We start from the raw sequence: 14,887 nt of genomic DNA on the forward strand, positions 1-14,887 counted from the left end.
AGCCCTCCTGCCGTCCACCAATCAGGAGTCAAGAGAAGGGGGCAGACCAATGAGAGGCCGGTGGGCGGAGCTTCTTTCCCGGAGGTGCTGGTTTAAACATGGCGGGAGATGAGGGTCGGGAGATGCGTATCTTCACCCGAGGGCTCTTCGAGCGGAGCCCGGACCTCAGGTGAGGACAAAGAGCGGGACACCGAGGGTGACGTCATCAGCGGGGGCGGCGGGCGTCCTGGTGACGTCACTGCACTGCTGAGCGCCGTTCCTTCTGTGCGATGGCGGGAGGTGTATGACGTGTTGTGACGTCACCCTACATACTGCGGTGGTATCAGGAGTCTGACGTCACGTTTGTAATGGTTCAGTCTGTAATTCCATGAATGTATGTGAAATGGAGATTGTGGTGTCTGTGCTGGGGCCGAGGCGCAGATCAGTGGGACAGCAGCGCTGACCTGTGGGGGGCGCTACAGATATCTTTCACCCAGGAGTCATAAAAGGGGAACCAACGGTGCCGAAGAACTTCAAAGGACTAAGCTGGCCAAAATGGGGGCAAAAAAGTGATTGCGCCATTTTTGGGGGCTTTAGTTTTAACGGCCTGGTCCGTGTGCTCACCGTTGCCGAAATCTGATCTTTCTGCGGGGGAAGTGCTGAAGTTCATCGTGGGGTACATACATGTTTAGAGGGGTGGTACCCCAATTACAGGTATCCCCCATCCACCTGTAGGAGGTAACAGGCCGATCGGGGGGGGGGGTCACTGCGGAGACCCCACTGATCTCAAACATACGCCATTGTATCCCCCATCTTCCCCTCTGTGCCCCCCGCAGTGAGGAGGGGGCTCGCTCTGTTCACTTCGATGGGACTGCCGAAACAGTGGAGTGGCGCCCGCCGGGTATTCCAAACGCAGCACGCTCTGCCTCTCCCCGTCTTATACGGAGGGCCGTGCCTGCGAGAGGACCGCGCCTAATACCGATCCCCATGGGGAATTAGAGAAAGTCACACTGTGCATGTTCGTGACGCCATAATCCCGGGCATGTGCAGTGCCCACTACAACCCGTATGGCATCTCTGCCAGCAGAGCGAATGGGCTGCGAGACTGGCAGTGTTGTACTCCCACGGCCGTGAACCAGCCCTTACTTCTGGGAGGGGAGCGCCACAGCTATCCACCGCCAGTGATTGGCTACAGGGGTCACATGGTACTTCTGTCAGTGATGTCATCACCAGCACTCTGAGGTGAAGCCCAGCGGGATCGGTGCCACCATGACTGACTGTCAGAATGTGGTGTGATGTTGTAGAGTGTGGGCGGTCACATGATGCAAACTGAAGTACCCAATGGGGGCTAAAACTACAAAAAAATTACTAATTTTAAATTTAAAAAAAAATCTTCCTTTTTTATGTTAAAGAAGGGGGGGGGCATATTTGGTATCGCTGTGTCCGTTAAAGAGGTTAAAAAACGGTTTCTCCCTTCTGCTCTGGGTCTTCGGCTGTGTGTGACAGCTGAGGACCCGACTTGCTCCTGCGCTTTAATCCCGCGCCGTACTTCTGCTATCAACCGGGAGTAAAGCCCAGGACCGAGCGCCTTAGATTTCCCGTGCTTGGTCATAGAGACAGGGCTGTTATTAGCCTTAGGGTGGGTTCTCACAGGGCGGATTCCCGCCGGAAATGTCGCGGTTTGGCCACAGCAAAAACCGCGAGATTTCCGCCGGGAGTAGCGCAGTGGAAAAACCCGTGGTGGCTTTGAAGCGGCCCGGCCGCTCGCTCTTCCGTTGGGGCCGGTGCTCCCATAGAGGAGAGTGCGGCCGCAGCAGAAAGAAAAAAGTATGGACATGCTGCGGCGCCCCCTCCCCCCTTACAGTTCAGCCTATTAACCACAATGTTGTTCCAGAGGAAGGCAAAAAAAACACCCCAGTGAGGGAGGAGCCAACTATCCCCATTTAAGGGAACATTACCTTCCGGACTCCAATCTGGCAATCCGTGATATAACATGTAATATTATTACCTCCAGGCCCCTCTTGTAGTGAGTTCTCCATCACCACGTCCTCAGGCAGAGAGTTCCACAGTCTCACTGCTCTTACTGTAAAGAACCCCCTTCCATGTTGGTGATGAAACCTGCTTTCCACTAGACGTAGAGGGCGCCCCCTTGTCACAGTCCTGGGTATAAATAGATGATGGGAGAGATCTCTGCATTGTCCCCTGGTATAGCTATACATAGTTATTAGAGCGCCCCCTTGTTACAGTCCTGGGTATAATAGATGATGGGAGAGATCTCTGTACTGATGCCTGATATATGTATACATAGTTATTAGAGCGCCCCCTTGTTACAGTCCTGGGTATAATAGATGATGGGAGAGATCTCTGTATTGTCCCCTGATATATGTATACATAGTTATTAAGGCACCCCCTTGTTATAGTCCTGGGTATAAATAGATGATGGGAGAGATCTCTGTGTTGACCCCTGATATATTTATACATAGTTATTAGAGCGCCCCCTTGTTATAGTCCTGGGTATAAATAGATGATGGGAGAGATCTCTGTGTTGACCCCTGATATATTTATACATAGTTATTAGAGCGCCCCCTTGTTACAGTCCTGGGTATAAATAGATGACGGGAGAGATCTCTGTAATGTCCCCTGATATATGTATACATAGTTATTAGAGCGCCCCCTTGTTACAGTCCTGGGTATAAATAGATGATGGGAGAGATCTCTGCATTGTCCCCTGGTATAGCTATACATAGTTATTAGAGCGCCCCCTTGTCACAGTCCTGGGTATAAATAGATGATGGGAGAGATCTCTGCATTGTCCCCTGGTATAGCTATACATAGTTATTAGAGCGCCCCCTTGTTACAGTCCTGGGTATAATAGATGACGGGAGAGATCTCTGTAATGTCCCCTGATATATGTATACATAGTTATTAGAGCGCCCCCTTGTTACAGTGCTGGGTATAAATAGATGATGGGAGAGATCTCTGTATTGACCCCTGGTATAGCTATACATAGTTATTAGAGCGCCCCCTTGTTACAGTCCTGGGTATAATAGATGATGGGAGAGATCTCTGTACTGACCCCTGATATATTATACATAGTTATTAGAGCGCCCCCTTGTTACAGTCCTGGGTATAATAGATGATGGGAGAGATGTCTGTGCTGACCCCTGATATATCTATACATAGTTATTAGAGCGCCCCCTTGTTACAGTCCTGGGTATAATGATGGGAGAGATCTCTGTATTGTCCCCTGGTATAGCTATATATACCGTGTTTCCCCGAAAATAAGGCACCCCCTAAAATTTGCAGAAGTCCCAAATATAAGGCACCCCCGATAGTAAGGCATAGTAAAGTGTGCAGGCAAGTCAAGAGGCCTGTCCCCTGCTGCCATCCCCGTTGTCTCCTACCTCCAGATGTATAGGTAGATCTGCAGACAGTCTGCTGTTATCCTGTCCCTGCTGTGCTGTACGAGTGTGCTGTTGTGAGCTCCCCTTGCTGGCTGGAAAAGTCCATACTGTACGTTCTGTTCCTGCTGTACATGTCTGCTGTGATGAGCTCCCCCTGGTGGCCGGAAGCTGCAATACCACCCCTGCTTACAAGTGGTACAGGAACTTCTGTCTGCAGACAGGTACGTTACTTTACAGCCCCTATTTTATGGCTCTGTGTGTGAGTCAGGCAACCTGTGTGATTCTTCAGGCTGGGTTCTCACAGAGCGTATTTCCAGCGGAAATCTCGCAGTTTGGCCACAGCGATAAACAGTGAGATTACCGCCAGGAAAGCGCTGCTTCAAAACCCATGGCACTCAGCCGCTTGTTTTGAAGCGACCTGGCTACACGCTTTTCCGTTTCTGTGGCCGGTGAATCCGCACCACAACACCGGCTTCTCCCAGCTTTGCCGTGACAGATTCGCTGTCCCATGTGGACGAGATTTCTGAGAAATTTCGTCCACAAAGCTGGCCAATTGAGGGATTAGCGGCCACAGACACATGTGAGAAGACGAGTCCTAAAGTAAAGCCCTGCAGTGGCAGGCTTTCTGTCCATAGGTGACTGCAGCACTACCGTGTTCACCCAAAAATAAGCCCTACCCTGATTTTTAAGCAATGGAGGGAGATAGAGGGGTGGCTTGAAATATAAGCCCTCCCCTGAAAATAAGCCCTAGCTCCACTACATTAAAAAAACAGCAATACTCAGTACTAGTCAGTGGCGTCTGTTACCCCGGTGTGGTGGCAGGCTGCAGTCCTCAGCTTTGACAGTTCATTCTCTTCCTGGTATCGGGGCTTTGAATACCCCGCCTGCAGCAAGCAAGTGCTGTGATTGGATCACGAGTGCCGTGGCTCAGCCAATCAGAGCCGGCACTTGATTATTCACAGCTATTTAGTGAATGACATCACTGAATGGCTGTAATTGGTTACTCAAGCGCCGACTCTGATTGCCCTCCGCATATGACCAACCGCCATGCAAACTATGTATAGCCAAGGTGTTAGAAGAAGAACCTTAGCTGATCAGGGAGGAAGTCCACTCAGCCCTGCCATCATACAGCCAGCTGCGGCGTCCGTGTCAAACCGCTCGAGGAGGCCGGGTAGCTCTGGCAATGACTCCAGAAGAAGTCTCTGATGTGGAGGAACAGCCAGTCCTTACGAGAAATGTCTACGGTATTTAACCAGGAGGACCTCTCCGAACTTACAAAGTGGGTCAGGGCTACCCTCAGAATGGAAGAACGCAGACCACCTCGCACCATTCAGGATGAGGTTTTGGGGGGCTGGGGGAAGACGTAGGCACACGTTTCCAGTCCATATAAGAATCCAAAAGTTGATAAAAAAGGAATGAGTAAACCCCATACGGATCCTTCACTACTAAAGGGATTAAAAGGGGCTCCCAATTTTCGGAAGAAGCATGCGCAGATTGGGAGAAAATGCCCAAGGTGGATGTTCCTGTAGCCAAATGAACAACCCTCCCGTTCGAAGACGCTACGCAGCTGAGGGACCCTATGGACAGGAAGGCAGAGGGTCTCTTGGAAAAAAGCTGGGAGACCGCAGCCGGACTACTGAAACCCGGCATAGTAGCCAGAACCGTGTGTGTGGCTGGAGCGGTTAGAGCTCCACATATCCAATAAGACCCCGAGGGAACCAATTCTGAACTCCCTCCCGGTATTGAAGATGGCTACAAACTTCTTGGCCGACGCATTGGCTGAAATGGTCAAACTATCAGTGTGCGCTGCAGCGTTATCTAACTCCACTAGAGGGCGCTGCGGCTCAAATCCTGGTCAGGCGATTTTAGATTCCAAAAAATGAATATGTTCGCTCCCCTTTCACAGGCAATTTTTATATGGCCCAGACTTGGACGAACTCCTGGAGAAAGCAGCAGATAGGAAAAAAGGGTCTCCAGAAACCACAGAGGAGAAAGCCCCCCCCCCCCCTAACACAACATTCAGGGTCGGTGGAGCTACCCCAAAGGGGGCAAAGGTAGGGGATTCCTCTTGAACCCTCATCAGGGGGATATCCCCTAAACCAAAATCATGACGCCACGCCGGTTAGGGCGAGATTACAGGCCTTCGCAGACAGATGAGCCTCATTCTGCAAAAGCTCCTGGATTCCCCAAATCCTACACCAGGGTACCAAATAGAATGTGTATCTCGACCTCCAACAAAAGTTCTTGACCACAGGAGACTTGGGTCACCGATTACATCTTCTCCAACAGGGGGGGTCTGGGACCTGCTGGAGCAGTAACCCTGGTCCCTCAAATAGAACAATCAGCGGGCCATTACTCCAGACTATTTGATTAAAAAAAATTAAAAAGTGTGGAAAATCCCGTAGGATCATAAATCTAAAATCTGTAAATGCTTATATCAAGTATCGAAGGTTCAAGATGGAGTCGGCGAACAGCGGTGAGGCTAATATAAAGAAGGGGCCTTCAAAATTCCCATCCTTGCATGGCATTTCCCAAAAAATCTTTTGCTGGGCAAAGGAGTGGGTCCTATCGATATCGGCAGCCCACCTACAGGGAACTCCAACCCGTTAGGACCAAGCACTGTAAACTTATGGCACCTGGTCATGGGCTTAAAGTTTAGCCTTATGTAAAATTATGGCGGCGCTTTAAGCCTCCTGCAATCAATCAGAGCAGGACAGGTTGTCAGCTGTTAGTAACAGCTGATAACCCAGAGGAGAAGGCGGGAGGGGCTCAATGAGCACTGTGTATTAGAAAGTGAGGAGAGGGGGGGGGGGGGTCATGTGACCCATGGGGTTCCCTGCTACAGCAGTGCTGGAGGGTCATACTAGACCCTGGCCAGCTCTGTCACTGACTGTCACTACAGGGGATGTTTTCCCTATAACTGAGGCTCCTATGGACGCCCCAGCTACAGTGGGAAAGTATCAAATACTTTGTAATATACATCGTGCATTAAATAGGAGCCATACAGAAGTTATTCACTTACCCCCTCCGGTGTTGGCTTCCCCATCTCCATGGCGACGACCGAATCCTTCTCCCGGCTCGATTAGACACGCTTGCACAGTCTGTCTCTTCTGTCCCGTTGAAGGGGCCGCTCCAGCGTGCTCACGCCACACAGCTGGTCTGCGCATGCCAGGAGAAGGATTCGGTCGGCGCCAGGGAGATGGGGACGCCAGCACAGGTGGGGGACGCCCTGTAGGTAAGTATATAACTTCTGTATGGCTCATATTTAATGCATGTTGTATATTACGAAGTGCATTGATATGGCCATACAGAAGTACTTAACTTTACTTTATTTTGCGGGACAACCCCTTTAAGGGGTTAAACCAAAAAGTTGACTATCTCATCTGGAAACGCATAGGGGGGGGGGGGGGGGGGGGGCAATGGTCCCTTTCACAGGAGGCCTTCCAACTCCTAACAGACAAATGGGGAATCCCACAGCTGGACCTATTCACATCAAAGGGAAACCACAAGGTGGAGTTCTCCCTCAGCCCGGGGGATCACCCAGTGGCAGTGGACGCGTTGGCTCAGGATTGGAGCGAAGGGTTGGCCTACAGATACTTCTTTTTGCCAGCGGGCGCATGCACAGAAGTCGTGGGAGGTCTGTGAGGGAAGATTTACTGGGGGGGGGGGGGATCAGTTTCGTGACAGGAGATGAAATTTTAACCCTTTGCAATCCAATTTTGCATTTGGGATTTCCTGGAGGGCTTTCCTTCTGCCATTTTGCAATGGCACCATCTGCTGGCTAGAGCCAGTACTGCAGTATGTGACATGCTGGAGAGGCCCCCGACAACAGAGTGGCCAGTAATATACAGTTAAGGCCTCATGTCCATGGGGAAAATCAGGCCCACCGTGGATTCTTCATGTAGAATCCGCAGCGGGTCCCTCCTGCCCCGCGGACATGAGGCCAAAAAATAAGAATAAACTCACCTCTCCGGACGATGCGTGATCTTCTTTCTTTGGCCCGGCGGATGTGCCCGGTGGATGCGCGCGGCATCCGCCGGGCCAAAGAAAGAAGATCCGGGTGCAAAGAAGGGAAGATCCGCATCCAGAGCAGGTGAGTTTATTCTGATTTTAGGTCTCCCGCGGATCCGGACGGCTTCCATAGACTTCAATAGAAGCCTGCGGGAGCCGTCCCCGCGGGAGACCCGCACGAAAATGGAGCATGTCCGGATTTTTTTCCTGCACGCTGATCCGCGCCTGACGGAAAAAATGACACCCGCAGGTATTTAACTACCTGCGGGTGTCCAATGCAGCCCTATAGGGCGCGGATCCGTGTGCGGGAGAAACGCTGTGGATTTTAACCCCGTGGACATGAGGCCTAAGAATACCCTGCCGGACGTCTTCTGACATCGGTGCAGTACAGGCTTCAATCAGAATGTTGGAAGATGTCACAGTGGATTGGAAAGGGTTAACTTTTGAAACTCCTTTTTTAAAAAAAAACAAAAACCTTTTTATGTGATCGCTGTTAGGAGTTAAATAATAATGGCGCTCACTGGAGCACGGACCGCCCCTGGTCACACTCCGCACCTGCAGCTTTATTCTACAGGGCCAGCGTGTCTTCACAGCCCTGTACAACAAAGCTCAGACATCCGGGATGTGAGAACATGTATGGGTGGTCACTAAGGGGTTAATCAGACGTGCTACTATTATGTAGGTTCATTTTTTCTTAACTTTACTTTTTTTTCCTAATTTCCATGTCTTCCGGCCGCTCCCACGCATGCGCTTATTAGCACAGCGCTCCCATTGATTTCAATGGGCCCTCACAGACCTGCGCTCGAATGCGGTGTTTTCTAACATTGCCGTTTCTAAGCGCGGTATGTGAGGGGCCTTACACAGCTTGGGGGCATGATCCTGTGCTCCCCGGTACGCCGCATACTGAAGCACCTGCTGCATTCAGTGTCCGCATCCTAAGTGGGCTCATCCCACACGGCTGTATAGAAGATGGGAGGAGCTTCCTACCTGCTGACCGCGGCATCTAAGGGGTGGACAGCCCGGATCAGAGATACCTCTAACAACAGCCAGGTGGCGCTCCTGCCTAATATGGAGCCTTACATACCGCGCCGTATCTGTGTTACGTGTATCTCGTCTGTCACAAAGGGGTTAATACACGTGTTTATATGGAATGTGTGTTCATTCATCTGCGCCGTTCATTCGTCCGACGCTCTATAGGTATCTATTCATGGCGCCATCTGCTGGCTAGAGTATGTAGCGCCGTTCATTCGCCCGACGCTCTATAGGTATCTATTCATGCTCATTCACGTCGGTGTATGCAGTTTTAGTTCGTGAAATACGCAGTGTTTTCACGGACCCAAACTGTTCGCATTTTCTACAAATCAGGGCGGGCAAAAAAAAACGCAAGAAGGCCTCTTTGATTTCTTCGTCCTCCATTGGTAAATGCGCACTGGGTAGACGTGTATCATCCGGATTTATGCCATCCCATTGACTCCCATTCGCACGCCAAATCGCTTGTGCAAACTGCGGACAATGGGACCCATTGATTTCAGCGGATTCCCTCACATTTTGCATCTTTGTGCCCACAATTCCGTCCGGCGGAAAAATACACATTCCCTATTTTTGTGCCCATTCCGCACACCAGAGCCTCAATATAAGACTATGCGGGTGCGCAAAAGCACACACTGTCCGCGCGAAATCAGTCGGAATTGCATGTTTTTGCGGCGTTAATTGGTAACACCGGGGACTATTTGAGCTGCTTTTTGTATGATGTCATTGTATCCTGTATGATGTCATCATGCCCTGGGATACATGCAGCCTGCATTGTATGATGTCATGCCGTGTCACATGACCTGTCATTCTCTCTCTCCCCAGCGTCCTGTCTCAGTCCGTGGTGCGCTCCAAGTTCCTGGCTCACACCGGCCGCTCAGCGCTTTCCCCACAGGAGCGGCAGATCCTGAAGAAGATAGTGGAGGAAGAGCTGCTGAGGATGCAGGTGAGGCCCGGCCGCCATGACACCAGGACATCCAGAGCTGCAGACTTGTGACCTGCATACCCACAATGCTCTGCTCTCCGGTACTAAGTGGTTGCAGCCCTGGATGTGACTGGAGAAGACATAATTAGTACAGGAGAATGGAACGATAACCCTGTAGGTCACTGAAGAACAGGGCTTCTGCTTCAACTCCTCAGGGTTGCCACCCCCCCCCATCTTTGCAAAGGCAAGCCCCCTACTCTGTCAAACCATAGATTGCATGGTTACTATTGACCGCAGCATCTAAGGGGTTATCGGTCCTGTTACAATCTAGCTGGCGCCCACACTGGCTGCGATGACCTATCGTAATGTCAGTTTTCAGGATCTACATAGTAGGTTGGAAGGGGTTAAGAATGCCCCTGTGCCCGGTAACCACCCTGACTGGTGGTGTCCTACTGTTCTCCCTGGGGCTTGTTAATGGACAGCGCAGTTAACCCTTTCTCGTATGACCTCCTATAGGAGGAAGAAGCCAGTGACGACGAGCCCCTCATTAGGAAGGTGCAGAAGAGGGCGCGCCGGGACAGCGACGAGGACAAAGTGCCCCCGGGAAAGAGGCAGAAGCCAACTGATGGTGAGTAACAAGTCAGAGGGCTTAAGTACCGCAGACGCCATCACAACCACCATGTGGAGTAACCATAGAGGTGATCATGTGACAGCGGCCGCATCTTCCGGAGTATTAAAGTAAATGTATAGGCAGCATATTCTGCATCTTTGCTTGCTGTAAGTGAATGGCAACATTCAGAGGCTGAAACACTATTCTGACCTAATACATCTCACAGCTGAGGGTTTGTTACAATGTATCAGTCTAGATAATCCTCCGGGAGGTGCACAAATCTCTAATAGTTTGTTACAATGTATCGCTCTGGTATAATGAGTGATGACTATAGCAGTCTCCTGATTGGATGGCCGTGTGCAAGAGGTGGTCCCTTCGTGCCTGTCTGCACGGAGCGCTCCCCGGCCTCTCCATCATCCAGTCTCGCCATCACTGCTACATTGTAACGAACGATCAGCGAAGCTGATGTTCACCTCACTGAGGAGTCTACACTGACACACTGTGACATAGTCTCTACTGTGATAAGTACTAGGCTTCTGTTCCATTAGTGTAACTAGCAGCAGGGATGTGAGGGGTTAATGCTCGGCTCCTTCCTCCGTCTGGTGATCTGTTATTACGTCACGTGTGTGTATAATAACCGTTCATTAGCGCTGGGAGCAGGATGACTGGTAATGATACGGTGAGCGCCGGTGCCCCGCACCCAATAACCCGCTGCAGCGACTGCCCTGACTCTGTCCTAGTAGCAGATACCAGTATGTGCCGCCATTACAGCGCCCGTGGGTGGCATCCAGCTTCCCACAGCTGCCTGTGTCAGTCTTCACTGTCATTCTGTACATGGGGTAGGTGTAGATCACTCCTGCTGTAAGAGCCAAACTAATGGTAACCCTGTGTCTGTCTCTTCCAGATAACGAGTCTGAAGAGGATTCTGGGATTGAGCAGAGAGACATCAAGAGAGTGTCCGGGAGTTCCCCAGAGGCTCCAGTGTCTAAGAAGGTTCCTGAGACAGCGGCTGTCAAAGTAGACGGACATAAGAGGAGAATAAAGACAACGCCTAAAAGAGGCAAAGAAACGATCAACGAGCGCTCCGAGGAGGCGGATGATGGCAAAGTGACTGCCTGGAAGCAGAAGAAGGGCTCCGACTCCAGCAGTGAGATAAAGGAGTCTTCAAGACCTCAGGATGACGACTCGGACAGCGAGGTGGAAATGGTCAAGCCCAAACAGAAGGAGGCTACCAAAAAAGAGAGTGCATGTGCCGGCGAGGACAGAAGCAAGAAGGCCAAAGCTGTGAAGAAACCTCTAGAAAATGAGACAGACAGTGACAGAGAACAACGGGGGAGCAAGAAAAAGGGAGGAAAAGAGAAAACGGCACCAAGAACAGAGGGCAAGCCTCAAGTCAAGGTAAAGAGAGCGCAAGGAAAAGGCCACAAAGAGGAAGAGAGTGCAGGGAAGAAAACATCTAAGAAGAAAACTACTAAGGAAGACAGTGAAGAGAGTGCAGCATCCAGTGAAGAGGAAGAGCGATCAGGAAAGAGACTGTCAAAGAAAAAGAGCCCTAAGAATGACAGTGATAGTGAAGAGGAGAGTGCACGACAGACCAAGACACCGAGGGAAGACAGCGATAGTGAAGAAGAGAGTGCGACCTCCAAGACAGACAGTGAGAGTGACGGAGAAGAATGGGGGCGCAAGAAAGTGGCAGGAAAAGGGAAACCGGTGGCAAGAACAGAGAGCAAGCTTCAAGTCACGGTAAAGAGAGCGCAAGGAAAAGGCCACAAGAAGGAAGAGAGTGCAGGGAAGAGAGCATCCAAGAAGACTACTATTAAGAAAGAGAGTGCACGACAGACCAAGACACTAAGGGAAGACAGTGATAGTGAAGAAGAGAGTGCGGCCTCCAAAAAAGACAGTGAGAGTGACGAAGAAGAACAGGGGCGCAAGAAAAGGGCAGGAAAAGGGAAAATGGTGGCAAGAACAGAGGGCAAGCCTCAAGTCAGGGTAAAGAGAGTGCAAGGAAAAGGCCACAAGGAGGAAGAGAGTGCAGGGAAGAGGGCATCCAAGAAGACTACTAAGAAAGACAGTGAAGAGAGTGCAGCATCTAGTAAAGACAGCGATAGTGAAGAGGAAGAGCATTCAGGAAAGACCAAGACACCGAGGGAAGACAGCGATAGTGAAGAAGAGAGTGCAGCCTCCAAGAAAGACAGCGAGAGTGACGAAGAGGAGAGTGCAAAAAAGAGGGCTCCAAAGAATAACAATGATAGTGCAGGAGAAAAGAGACCTCCCACTAAAAAGATGGATGATGAGAGCGACCAGAGTACAGATAGTGACGAAGAAAAGTCCAAACCAGTGGCCAACAAGAGTAAAGAGACAGGCGGCAAAGGAGGCATGAAGAAAACTGCCCCAAAAGAGAGCGACAGCGATAAGGAAAGAACCAAGAAGAAAACGGAAGGGAAAGACGGAGGGGACAGCGATTCCTCCGAGAAATCAGAACTCGAGACCAAAGGGAACAGCAACAAGAAACAGGTAAAATCGGGCTGGGGTAGGTGGGGGCGGTGAGGAAAGTGAGGAGTCAATATACAAGACGTCTTCCTCCTCCCTCCACAGAGTGCCTCTAAGGAGGAGCACCCTTCCATCGTCCGCCTCAAGAAGTACATCCTGACCTGCGGCGCCCGCAAGAACTACAAGAAGCTGTTTCAGGACTGCCGCTCCGTTAAGTCCATGGTGGAGGTGCTGAAGAAGGAGTTGGAGGACCTGGGGGTGAAAGGTAAGAAGTGGGGGCTGGAGGGGGGGAGCAGCCTGTGTGGTGGGGGCTGGGGGGGGGAGCAGCCTGTGTGGTGGGGGCTGGGGGGGGGAGCAGCCTGTGTGGTGGGGGCTGGGGGGGGAGCAGCCTGTGTGGTGGGGGCTGGGGGGGGGCAGCCTGTGTGGTGGGGGCTGGGGGGGGGGGGGGAGCAGCCATCGTGATGACGAAGGAGTCTGATCTCTCCCTGCAGGGAAGCCGTCGCTGGAGAAATGCCGAGTGGTGCGACTGAAGCGGGAGGAGGCGGCCGAGCTGGCAGAGCTAGACACCAGCAACATCATAGCGACAGCTGGTGAGTATATAATCTATTGCTTCCTGTTATCAGCCTTTTCGGTCACTGACTATAATATTCTGTGTAACTTGTATGCTAATGTGATGGGCGCCATTTTTCTTCTTCTCTGCAGGTCGACCTCGACGGCGTACCACCTGGAACCCCTATCAGACATCCCCAAAACATGAAAGCTCCCCCTACCATAAAACTGTGGGAACTGACTCTGAAGGAGAAGAAGGTCCCCCCCGCAAAAAGAGGCCAATGGACTGGTCTAGCTTAAGGGGCATCATCAGTGATGGGGACAGTGACTGAAGGGTTAATCCCCTGGATCTCATGTGTACAGGACTTGACAATACCTCCAGTCATGCTTCATGTGCCAAGGAAACCGTCTCTGGACTCTTACCCCTTTGTCCCATACAGAGGTGAATTGGAGCTTCCCAACATGCTGGGATTTGTAGTTTGGCCACAGCTTGGACCTTGTTGATCCAGGCTATTAATTCACTAGCAGTTGGCGCTGCCAGTGGGGCACTGGGTACTCTGTAGCTCATGGCACCACCTCCCAAGTGATTTCATCAATAGATATTAGGTGCTTCCATAATAAAAGCCACTGGTCACTCTAAAAGTAAAGGAACCTCCAAATGTAACCACTGCCCAAGTGACTGCAGAACTACAACCCCCAGCATTCCCTGACTGCAGAGCTCTAGCTTTGGAGAGACACTCTTCTGTCCCCTACATGCACCAATTCACTTAGTATCTTCCCCCCCCCCCCCCTACATGGTCTATTCCAGTTTGCCTTGGTCTGTTTCACATGTTACGTCTTTGTCCTTTTTTGCTGTTTACATTTGTTTTTTTATCAGTTTTAAATGTCTTTTTTGTAAATAAATAATTTCTTTTCCACATCGGAATTTTGTTACAGTGTCCCTGACTCAGAATAATGTGTACGAGGGACAACACTACATTGTTGTGATTTTTTTTCCCTCTGCAGGCTTCATCTGTAGTTTTCAGTTCTCTCTGAGCTGGTGGGTGTAGACTGCTGCTATGATGTCTCCATACACTGCACACATAGGAGAGCAGGATCTCTTCTCTATCTCTGAGCTGGTGGGTGTAGACTGCTGCTGTGTCTCCCATACACTGCACACACAAAGAGATCCTGCTCTCCTATGTGTGCAGTGTATGGCAGACATAGCAGCAGTCTACACCCACCAGCTCAGAGATAGAGAAGAGATCCTGCTCTCCTATGTGTGCAGTGTATGGAGACATCATAGCAGCAGTCTACACCCACCAGCTCAAGGAGACAGAGAAGAGATCCAGCTCTCCTATGTGTGCAGTGTATGGAGACATCATAGCAGCAGTCTACAGCCACCAGCATAGAGAGAGAGAGAGAGAAGAGATCCTGCTCTCCTATGTGTACAGTGTATGGAGACATCATAGCAGCAGTCTATACCCACCAGCTCAGAGATAGAAGAGATCCTGCTCTCCTATGTGTACAGTGTATGGGAGACATCATAGCAGCAGTCTACACCCACCAGCATAGAGAGATAGAGAAGAGATCCTGCTCTCCTATGTGTGCAGTGTATAGAGACATCATAGCAGCAGTCTACACCCACCAGCTCAGAGATAGAGAAGAGATCCTGCTCTCCTATGTGTGCAGTGTATAGAGACATCATAGCAGCAGTCTACACCCACCAGCTCAGCAAGACAGAGAAGAGATCCAGCTCTCCTATGTGTGCAGTGTATGGAGACATCATAGCAGCAGTCTACAGCCACCAGCATAGAGAGAGAAGAGATCCAGCTCTCCTATGTGTACAGTGTATGGAGACATCATAGCAGCAGTCTACACCCACCAGCTCAGAGATAGAGAGGAGATCCTG

At 50.8% G+C, this 14,887-nt stretch overlaps 1 protein-coding gene across 1 annotated transcript; it reads left to right on the forward strand.

The window, feature by feature from the left end:
- The first annotated feature begins 36 nt into the window (after nucleotides 1-36).
- Nucleotides 37-13,921, forward strand: HIRIP3 (HIRA interacting protein 3). Its single transcript, XM_066576893.1, has 7 exons — nucleotides 37-169; nucleotides 9,248-9,368; nucleotides 9,864-9,975; nucleotides 10,862-12,471; nucleotides 12,553-12,712; nucleotides 12,939-13,037; nucleotides 13,150-13,921. Exons 1-7 carry the CDS (start codon nucleotides 99-101, stop codon nucleotides 13,326-13,328), a joined length of 2,352 nt encoding a protein of 783 aa, XP_066432990.1. The 5' UTR covers nucleotides 37-98; the 3' UTR covers nucleotides 13,329-13,921.
- The last annotated feature ends 966 nt before the right edge of the window (nucleotides 13,922-14,887 follow it).

This window comes from Eleutherodactylus coqui, chromosome 8, assembly GCF_035609145.1.
Source record: "Eleutherodactylus coqui strain aEleCoq1 chromosome 8, aEleCoq1.hap1, whole genome shotgun sequence".
NCBI lineage: Eukaryota > Metazoa > Chordata > Amphibia > Anura > Eleutherodactylidae > Eleutherodactylus > Eleutherodactylus coqui.

What these genes read in the sequence shown, in the direction of transcription:
- HIRIP3 (XM_066576893.1), top strand. Translation starts at nt 99, where the DNA reads ATGGCGGGAGATGAGGGTCGGGAGATGCGTATCTTCACCCGAGGGCTC. An exon ending in GAGCGGAGCCCGGACCTCAG is followed by an intron (nt 170 to 9,247) that starts GTGAGGACAAAG and finishes CTCTCTCCCCAG; the next exon opens with CGTCCTGTCTCAGTCCGTGG. An exon ending in GGAGGACCTGGGGGTGAAAG is followed by an intron (nt 12,713 to 12,938) that starts GTAAGAAGTGGG and finishes CTCTCCCTGCAG; the next exon opens with GGAAGCCGTCGCTGGAGAAA.